We start from the raw sequence: 10,848 nt of genomic DNA, 5'->3' as shown, positions 1-10,848 counted from the left end.
CACCAGATTAAAAGGTGCATCATCAATGAATACTCTATTTTTGAAATAATGTCAGCTTTGCATTTTTAATTTGGCAAATGGGTGATGTCATATGTGGCCTTTAACAAAGAAAAAGAAAAAGTAGTGATCATTAATGGTGTTATAATCCAGAGCAGTGGACAGTTATATTGTCTTTTAGGGGTTAAGGAGAAGAGAGGGAATTCAGAAATAGCTTAAGTTTCTATTTTGACATAACTTCATAGAAGCAATCGTCTTCTGCTTCAAGCATTAATTTCTGAAAATGAACACTTCATTGAGCATCATCTCTTACAGAACAGCTGCAAAAGTTACAAGATCTATTAAGTGAGCTGAGTCAAGACCAATAAGAGCTTAAAAAAAATTGTAACAGAACTCTAAGACAGAGAAGAATCAGTGAAGGGAGCTGAGGTATGGAGTGATGATGGAGTGATGTGGACTCCTCTGGATGTTCCGGTTACAGTTGTGCCGGTGCATTCTGAATAATCTACGGGCTGCTTTTTTGCATAACTTGGCCAGGGGTGCGACTAATACTCAGGTGCAACTTATAATTGAAAATTATTAAAAAAAAAAAAAAAAATCGAATTGAATTTTGTTGAATAAATTTCTCCTAAAAGTGCGACTTATTTATAATTTTTCCTTCTTTATTATGATATTTTGAAACTATTGGCTGGTCAGAAAAATACAGTAATCAGAAATCTTTAGGGTCTTTAGTAGTAGTTTGATACATAGTGGTGAAAGGTTTTCATATCAGAGGCGATGTCGGGAGCGGGGGAGGCGCTGCTCTGGATTGAAGTGGGCCGGGTTCTGAGTGAAGGGGGGAGGGTCCGCCCCGTAACTGACAGGTTGTAAGGTTTAAGTGAAGCTTTAGAAGCAAAAACCACGCGGGACCGCTAAATCAGCCCCCCGTCCCCCCTCCCTTTAAGCAAGCAAACATCCATTAATCGTCGTGTCCATCACAGGCGCATGATCTCCTCGCTGGCAGACGACAGGAGATGTTAGTGAGGGGGGGGTCGATTACATCTCATCTCTCCGTCTCGCTCTGAGAGACGACGCTCTTTGAGGAGTCTCAAACGTAGGATCGTTTTTTTCCACGTAGAGGGATGCTTTTATGATCTGCCATCAAACGTCAGAGAAGAGGCCGTCACCGCCGTCAGCCACACACGACAGAGTCAGACTGGAAGCCAAAGATGCAGCAAACCCCTGAGAGTGATTCCCTTGTTTATTCTTTCACAAATACGCACAAAAACTGACTTAAGAAACAAAAAAATGAAAAGTCTCTCTGCAGGCTTTTATTTTGAAAATTGGTTTATAGAACTAAAATAGTTTGATGCTGCAGGAACTTCCTATTTAGAGGGAGGTTCCTCTTTAGTCTCCACATGCACTGTTACAAAAATGACATTTTCTGAACATAACTTTTTTAACCAATAATTTAAAGGTACAAGTGTTAACTACCAATACATTTTACATTATTATAAACACTAGGAGAATGTTTCTTCTCCATGAAAGACGGGAGATGACATCTAAGCCAAACCCTAGTGTGGATTTCTAACATCGTAGCATCTCAAACTTTTTCTTTCCGGAGTGAAATTTCAGAGTTTTGCTGCAGAAGTGTTGAGGGAAGAGGAGGAGGAGGAGGAGGAGGAGGAGGAGGAGAGGTCCCTCACACCAAATCCCTGCAGATCTTTTATCGTGTCTGCATCTGGGCGCCGAGCCTACAACATCAGGCTCGCATTTTTTTTCCAAACCGGGCTCTCTTCCAGGCGAGCACGCCACTTGGCTGAACCCCGGTCGGGAGTAAAACAGAGCTCATTACAGGGAAATGGGCTCGCAGGCGCACATTCGAAACGTGTAAGCAATTTTTTGAACTGTGAGTGAGGAGGAGGAGTTTGGAGCGATGTCATCAGGGAACAAAGAGCAGATTTTTCCGTATTTGATACGGAGGATGGAGATAACTCCTGCAGTAGCAAAAGTGAACAGAGTCATCTGAGATTGACAGCGACTTAAGAAAAGCTTAATACAGAGCCTTTAAGTCTTTCAGAGTAAACTATATCCATATATATGATCATATATTACAATTGGCAGACTAAAGAACAAATGATTTATGAAATAAGAGTTAATTGTGTGTGTTTTTTCTTACCTGGAAGTAAGACACCTCAATCTCTGAGGCTCCACCTTTAGCTCTCTGTGGGTGCCAACCATTTTATCACATCACCCTAGAACCGGCCTCGGGATCGTGTTATGCTTCACCCACGAAAACAATCAACATTTGAACTTTTGCAAATATGGATGTGCATACCATAAATCTGCCTTTAGCAGCCCTGATCATCGCTACACTAGTTGTAATGATGGCCGGGGCCAGCAGCTTAAAACCACTAGCTGAGTGGTGAAGCTAACGGCCGAGCACTGCTAGCTTTTTGAGAAATTGGGTGTGTGTTAGGCTGGGGGACGGTTCTGGCAGTGCAGACTCTTTCTGAATGGGGCTGTTCTCCATTTTTTACATCAGCTCGTGAGAACCCACTAATTTTCATTGGTTTGGGGGGGCTGGTGCTCAGAGTGGAGGTTTTTAAAGGAAAACTCAGAAATGCGTAAATGGATTAAAAAAAAACACTTTGGAGTTGTTTGTAGTGAGGAATGAACACTTAAAATATCACAAAGTTAATTAGGCATGGTTTAGGCCTTTTAAAGACGCACTCCGATGAAAATGGGGTTTTAAACACGTTCTTGTGGCATTTTTCTGATGATGGAGGACATACAGAGTTCCACCGGGTATTCACATTTTTTTATTCCCGGTTTAACATATTCATTGATTTTTTTTAGTCACATGACTTCTCCGGTTTGTCACAAAAACTCTGCTTAAACAGAGAGCTCTCAGCAAAGGAGAGGGGAAGGGAGGCGGGGTCGCTCAGCTCAACAGTCCCGTCCACAACTCAAGATGCAAATTTCTAATGAACTACTGGCGCTCAAACAAAAAAATGTGTAATCATAATTAGAAGGCCACTTTTAAATCAATCAAAAGTTGATTGGAGCGGGACTTTAACCCTCGCCTTCACTGATGGGGGATGTTCAAGACGTCCCCCACTTCAAGGAAGGCCTGTGAGGTGTGCTGTGTTTGTGTGAACTCACTTGACCCCCTGAATCCAGATGCAGTAGTCTGTGATGTACAGGTCGTTCAGGATGTAAGCCGGCTCGTTCTCGCGGAAGACTTTGTGGATTTCCAGCAGGCATTTGAGGACGCAGGCCTTCCCTGGACACGGGGGTAGTGGGGTGGGGGAGACACAGCGGGGCCGGCAAAAATGGAAAAGCTGTGTTACTTCAGCTCATGATTAAGGATGACAATGCACTCCAGCTGCTGGCAGACACAGCATCCATCTTCACTGTTCCACACATGAAAGGAAAAGGTACGGGATAAAAGAGGAATCCCAGAGCGCCGCCCAACAGTTTGATCTGCGCAGCTTAGGAGCCGTTCCTGGATAAAAAGCCTTTTTTTTTTTTCTTTAGGCAGACAGGATGCCAGAACAGGCAGCTTGATGGCTGTTTTACTGCTCATTTGTAACCATTTACACCTGAAACTAAGAGGCTGTTTTCTGGGGAAATGTGTAAAAATAAAACCAGAAAAGATGTCTTCTTTTGCTGAACACATGCAAAAAGCTGCAAAATGCTGGTGTGCTCCTTTAACTATGATGATGCATTTTTAACCAAAATCAGAAAATCTGTGTAAAATTGCGTCTGATCTGGTTGTCTAAAAGTGGATGAATCTGAATGGAGCAAAGCAGGGAACCTGTGGCTCGCTCAATGAATTGTAAAACACAAATACGATCTTTTCAAACAGCTTTTTTGTCTGCAATTGTTACACAAGGACTTGAAGAAATTAATACTCCAAAATGCATTTTAAGATTAATTGTATTTTTATAGGCCCTCCATCATCAAAAAAAGGCCACAAGAAACTAAAAACATTTTTTTTTAAATCAAAGTGGGTCTTTAAGCTCCCTATGAACACTGGAGATGATCATTGGCGACACTTATATAACACTCTCTTCAACCACAACTCTTCAAATGTTTACGCAATCACTGTGAATCACCCGTTTTGGTGCTAATAAAGTATTTTTTTACGTGCATTTTTGAGTCGTTATGCAAAAACTTTACTGATATGGTGCAAAGTCATTCCTCAGTGACAGTATCGACCAATTTGGGTTGATTGCGGAAACTTTACCCCACTCTAATGCTGCATTCACACCGAGCTCGGAAACATTCAAGCGACCACTTCTAATGAAAAGTCAAAGCAGACGTGTATATCTGTGTTTCATGCTTCAAAAATCTCGCTTCTTTTACATGCAAGTTTTGACGTCCGTTTTTGGGCTCTACAAAACGCAAAGCAATTAAAAAAAGTTAAACCAGTTGAACTTTGACCAATGAGGGACTCGTATTCGGTAGATACATATGGGTAGCGTCCTTTTCAAAACACAGAAGCCCAGACTGTTTGAAAACTGATCAAGAAGGACAAATTAATGATTGTGGTTTGTGCCTGGATGGAATTGTACAACCCCAAGTCTTTCATATATCAAAATAGAGATGTGAAAGAAAAACCCTGGAGCAAGATTCACAAGGTTTGCACCAAACCTCTTCCAGCTGTGAGTACATGTGCTGGTATCCAGTAGCGACTGACCAGTGTAAACACTAAATGCAAAGACTGCATACAAAAACCATGTTCAACGCATTCTTGACGTGCCACACATGCCGGGTTTGTACGTAGCTTTAAGTGGAGTTAAGTTAGTTGCGTAAACGACTGAAGAGTTTTGATAGTCGAAAGAATGTAAACACTGGAGCTTAAGCTACAATGTTGCAGGACTTAACAAAAAAAACATCAACAGACATGCACAAAATCTGCTTCTACTATCTTTGACAAATGGCTTTTGCTAACAACTGCCACAGCTTCTCCAGTGCGGACCAACAACCCGCTGAGGACTGTTCCTTTCATCCTCTCCAGGCTCGGCTGGCATTGTCCAGAGACATTCCAGACCCTTCCACATAAACAGCCGACTCACAGTCAGGAAAGCCTTAAACAAACATTTGGTTCTCATTTAGCGCTGGGGATTGTATGTGGAGAACTCTGCCCCGAGAAGTCGGGGCTTGGGCTGCAAAAGGCAGAGAGGCCACAGCTTAGACCTCTTTTTTTTCCCCCAAACGGCAGGCTATTGGTCTGCTACATCTTAGCAAACTATGTGAAGAAGGAGCTCCACAGATATTCAATAGAAATCCTGCAGCAGAACTGTACAGCGGAGGTGGATGTGAAGACCTGCAGCATCCGAGAATGCAAAAAAAACAACTACAGTAAAGCACAAAAATTCTATTTCTTTGCTTTTTATAGGGTTGCAGATCTTGAAATTTGCTTCCAAGGATGCAGACTTTCTCAGACGTCCCTCCCAAGACTGACTCATGAATTATTCAAGCATAAAAAAAAGCCAAATAGCTCGACTTGTGTCTACAAAAGAGAAAACTTAATAAGGAACCAATGAGGATGGCCAGGAACAAAGCTTTCATCTTGAACAGCCTCTGTATTAACTCTGGTAGATCTGCAGAGATCTAAACACTGGCTAATTACTGATAATAGTGGGTATATCCTTTTTTTTTTTTTTTTTTTTACTGTGGATTAAGTTGTCTTTAATGCTTCACAAATCCACATAATCCTCAGAGTCCTGAAAAACGGAGTCTGAGTCAGCCGACACAGAAATAGACATCAGACTTTCACTGGTCTCCAAAAATAGATCGGAGTGTTTGGATCTGATTTCCACTCGGAGAAATCTTTGATCGTTTGTTTTTTCAACTCGTCTCTTGTTTTCAACGAACTGAAAAACTGAGAGACAATAGTGAAAATGAACCTGTAGACTCAGGTGCACCTACCTTTGATGATAGTATGGGGTATGAAGAAAAAAAAATGATTCTAAGAAAATGTGCAATATGTTATTTGATAATAAGGTTATTGATTTCAAATGCTATTGAAACACTTTCAAATTAATTATTTATAATGTTTGGCATCTTACTTATTTGGTCCACTTAAATCCCTGACCACTCTTTGGCAGAGCACCACACCAAAACAAAAAGATCTCGTGAGAAGCGGTAGATGTTGACTCATTCGTCTCGCGGTTGTTGTTACACAGCTCCATGACGCATTTACAACTCTGTCTTAATTGAAATCCACAGACAGCAGTGTCGGAGATTGTTCATTGTGACTTTGGTTGTTTAATCCAGCCGTCTTTCAACACCTGATCAAGAACATTTTAAGACCCTCTCAAACAATAACTGTGTTTTGTTTTTTTAACACATTCTTGTGGGAATTTTCTGATGATTGAAGACATATTTAAAGAAAATTAAGCTCAAAACTGCCTTACTGAATATTTTCTTATTCAAATTACTGTAAATTAGGAGTAGACAAAAAAATGTCATTTGAAAAAGAACGTATATGTGATGTAGAAAATACGCTAGGTTTCTTACTCCATTCTGATGTATGCGCTTGTAGACAAATAGATCCATGTACGTCTTAGTTTTCCTCGTCTAAGCTGGTATCTGGCTCAAAAATTGTACAGCTGGACAGCTCCAATATTGTGCACCGTTTTTGTTGCACCGGTAATGTTAGTTTGGGGTTGTGAGGAGCTGCAAGCTAGTGGGAGAACATATAAACAAAGGGATGACGGGAAATGGAGGAAAGCTTACTTCACGGCAAGAGTCCCGCCCACAACTCAAAGGCGACCCACTGAGAATTCTTTTACATGAAATCAAAAGATGATCCGAGTGAAGTCCTACAGCGTCTGCAGGATCCGTTCAGGGCTCCAGCAATGATTCAGAGGAGAACCCAAGAAAGTGTTGTGGTCAGATGAGACCAAATTCCGGCTCTTTACGACTTGAGAAAAAAATGGCCAGCATTCCCAGCATCAAACATGGAGATGGGAACCTTATGATCTGGGAATGTACGTGTGCAAAGGGAAAATCTTTTTGTGATTTTGGGCTATATAAATAAAATTGAATTGAATTGAAAGTAAAGACTGCACTGCATCAAAGAAACAAGAGAATTTCCTTTTATGCTACCCGGACAAGACCCTGAATTGGCTCCTAGTGTTCTGGTTAGCACCTTCACCATCAGTGTAAATGGGACTGTGTTGGTGAAGCTTTACGGCCTTTGATGGGACTGAAGATATATCATGGATGTTTACTTCCACACATAAATGACCCAGAACACAACTATCTCTTGTACTATCTTATGGGTTCCAAATGACCTCAGCCTTACATTGACGTGTTATCCGTCATGGACAAAGGTGGACAGGATTTCATGTCTGCCATGGACACCAGTGAAAATCAAAAATTAAATCATCTTGTGGAGTCCAGATGACCCCACTCCCAACGTCAACATACCTAGGATAACACAAGGGCAAGAGAAGTACCATCTGACCACCATAAATATCAACGTGTACCAAGTCATGTTGTGTGAAAGTGTCGAGTAAACATTTAATTGGTTAAAATTGTCCATAATTATTGGTGGGGCCAACCAAACATAGGGTTTGTCCACACTTTCTCCTCCATTTCTTCCCAGAGTCCGTCTTGCAGGAGGCGCTCGCTCAGTCTCCTCCTCACAGCCGGAGGGCTTCTTCAAATATTTACAGCCGGATAACACTCTGCCTTCACGGCTTCCGCCTGCGCACCGCTGCTAATGGGCTTGTTTAGCCAACACCTAACAATGTTTTTACAGCTTTTTTTAATGAAGTGGTTTGAGAACGGAGCGTGCACTTTCATTCTCCTCATTACGGAAAAAATAAACTGCTGGGAGGAAACGTAGAAAGACAGGCGACGTACAGGCAGAAATACTGCAGCTACGGTTCATTAGAGGAACGCTCTGTTACTTAATTACCTGTAATGACTGAATTAGCGCAGAAAATGATGAATACATGAATAAAAACAAAGACTTAAGGAGTCAGCACTGTAGGGAGTTTTTCCTGCTCCTCCTTTTCTGATCAGTTCATCTTCCTACTTTAGGACGGAGAGTTTGTGGCTTCGCTCTGCTGTCATTTGCTCTTTGACTTAATAATTACTCATGAAAATCAAAGGAAACACTGCTCTCTATAAGTGAGCTCTCACCCCCCCGGAGAGTGACGGCTTGGACGCTCAAAATTACCTTAAGGCATTTTCTGTAGTCGAGACCAACTCCCATTCAGAGTATGTCCTAGTCACATGTATTTGTACAAGTGGAGGTCGTAGACAAAAACCCATGTGTGAACAAGTCACACCAAAAAGTACTTACTTTATCCTATAAGAACCCAGACCAAAAATAAAATTATATGGAATAAACCACAACCCAAATAGACCATGTCATATATTTCTGTGACACTGACGTCACCATGGCTTCTCTTAGGTTAATGTCCATGACCACAAAACATCAATGACTCACTCCAACATGAACAAACTTACCTTGCTGAAAAATCTTTGCTGTGTCACGAATCGCCGAGGTGACCAAGGCGAAGTGTCTGTAGAGGGGGAAGCACGAAACCCGACGTCCAAACGACACCAAAACATCCTGCAAGGAGCTGTAGGTCTGCAGGGGACAAGGCATCACATTCAGGTCTGGAGCCAAAGAATTCTGATGGATATATGATTTATGGTCCTAGAACGGCGTTCCCAGGAGGGTTCTCGCCAATCTTTAAGTCTAATTAAGAAAACCGACAGAGGAAGGCTGGTGTTATTGAAAACCCGGTGGGTCACATGACCTTTCTGTCAGCATAGCAACCTTTTCAATTTGATTCAATTCAAGTTCATTCAAATCTATTGATTCATGTTATTTGTTTGACATTTGAAATGACCCTTGAGGCTGGTTGAATAAGAGGTGAGCCCCATCTGTAATTCTAAAAGTTTCGCGGATAAGAGGCAGTTATGCCCTTTGTAGAGGAATGAGCACTTGAGCGTATAAACAAACCAAACATTCCTATGGATATTTAAAGTCTGAAAAATCGTTTTGATATTTTTTGCAGAGTTTAGTATCAGATGTTGATGGATTCGTTCCTTATAACATACTTTTTTAACCATATTGTAAACCAGAATATAGGGCAAACCAAGCAATAAAATGTGGTATTACTACACTATCTAGAAGGCCTTAAGGGAGGGTATTGGCCAAAGTAGTCGATGGGAAGTTTTTATCGTGAGCTGTATCTTTTACAGTAATAGGCAGCCTTTGCAGAGAGAACAACACAACAGATGAGTCAAACTTTACTCACAATAACTCAATATACAAAACAATACTCTCAATGTGAGTGCTTTGTTCCACAGAAAATTGGTAAGATCAGCCAGAATTTATACTTGAGACACAGTCAATTCCAGGGCTCGCCACACACAATTGGTTTAGCAGAAAGTTTTACACTGGATGCCCTTTCTGACACAACTCTGTATTTTATCCGGGCTGGGGATCGGAACAGAGAGACCCCTAGTGGCTACATAGGTAGGCAGTAGTGGGACGGGTCTTGCCTAAGGATACACACTGGATTCAGCTCATTGTTTCAACCTGGGAATGTAGCCAACTGAGCCATACAGCCATTGCATCCATCACAAGATGGTTCTCGTGAGATCTCGTTGTTCTGGTTGCCTTGTAGAGCGGCTCAAAGACACTCAGTACAGCCAACTAGCAGTGAGGGTATGAGTGGGAAACAAAAGTAACATACATAATTAAATATCATCTTGGCCGCTTTTTATGCCTATGCAAGTATCGCCAAAGGAAGGATCATGATATTTCATTGAATCAATATTTTCTTACACCCCAACTATTTACAGAGCACCTTGCAGAGGACCTTGTGGTCCAAAAAAATACAATACTTAGATTGCCAAATCCTTCCAACTTTTGTTAGAAGGTTCCAGGAGTCAGATGTATCTGTCTCAAATACTGATTTCAAATCAACAAAACTGCTGCCCGGATAAGACCCCATTTTGGTTCCTGATGCCCGTTCTCTGTCCCATTTGAAGCTCATCCTGGAAAACTAAAATGCTAGACAGCTACAGTGTATTCACATTTAAAAGCTTAAAAGCTGATAGTTCTGAAAAGTTTTTAAAATATCATTTTTGAAAGGGCTTCTTAAAGTTTAGGAATTTTCTGCTCACGCAACCGGCCGAAGTTACAAAATATCCAGTTCCGGCTAGAGATTTTCTGGCGCCGTCTTGCGAGTAACCAGAGGCCCTTCATGTGTTGCTAAAGCTTTAGGGCCTTGCAGAAAGTAAAATGTGCCGTTTACCACATTTGCTATCCTATGTATGGTTACATTTAAAGTGGGGTCATCTGGATCCCACAAGACAGCGCGCTAAACTTTTTTTATTGATTATTTATCTTCACTGGTGTCTGCGGCAGACATAAAATCCTGTCCATCTTCGTCATGGGAGGGATCACACATCAGTATGAGGGTGGGGTCATCTGGACCCCATGAGTGAGCATGTGGGTTAAGTAAACACCCTTTCAAACTTTTTTTTTTTAATTGTTCCAAAGGAATAGTTCTCCAAAATCAAGTGTGAAAGCAGCTTCAGGTGAGTGAAAATGGCTCATTTAGACATTATATTAGTGCAGGTTTATTTGTGCTTCCTTGCCGTTGATTTCATTGGTCTTCAGGTGATGGTGCTTTAATTACTCCTCGCAGCTCCTGGTTTATCGAGGTGGCATTAAAAAAAGGCCGACAAGCTTTAAACACGTCTGCAGCTCTAACCTGTTAACTGCTGGGGTCTGTGAGAGTCGCCGTCACACTCTGGCGCTTTAATGGACAAGAGCTCGCACTTTCATTTCTCCTCCTGTTCTTGTTGCAGATGCGTGTCGCT

General features: G+C 41.6%; 1 protein-coding gene across 3 annotated transcripts in view; it reads right to left on the bottom strand.

Moving 5' to 3' along the window:
- Positions 1–10,848, bottom strand: part of shq1 (SHQ1, H/ACA ribonucleoprotein assembly factor) — a 41,445-nt gene that overhangs the window by 10,999 nt on the left and 19,598 nt on the right. For all 3 annotated transcript variants that reach the window (XM_024270760.2, XM_024270763.2, XM_024270761.2), the window contains exons 10-11: positions 8,473–8,596; positions 3,142–3,262 (exon numbers count right to left, since the gene is read on the bottom strand). In XM_024270760.2, coding sequence (XP_024126528.1) covers positions 3,142–3,262; positions 8,473–8,596 — 245 coding nt within the window. The remainder of the gene's footprint in view (positions 1–3,141; positions 3,263–8,472; positions 8,597–10,848) is intronic.

Source organism: Oryzias melastigma, linkage group LG5 (assembly GCF_002922805.2).
Source record: "Oryzias melastigma strain HK-1 linkage group LG5, ASM292280v2, whole genome shotgun sequence".
NCBI classification, from domain to species: Eukaryota; Metazoa; Chordata; class Actinopteri; order Beloniformes; family Adrianichthyidae; genus Oryzias; species Oryzias melastigma.
Note: the sequence above shows the minus strand (reverse complement) of the source record. Positions and strands in the feature narration are given on the sequence as shown.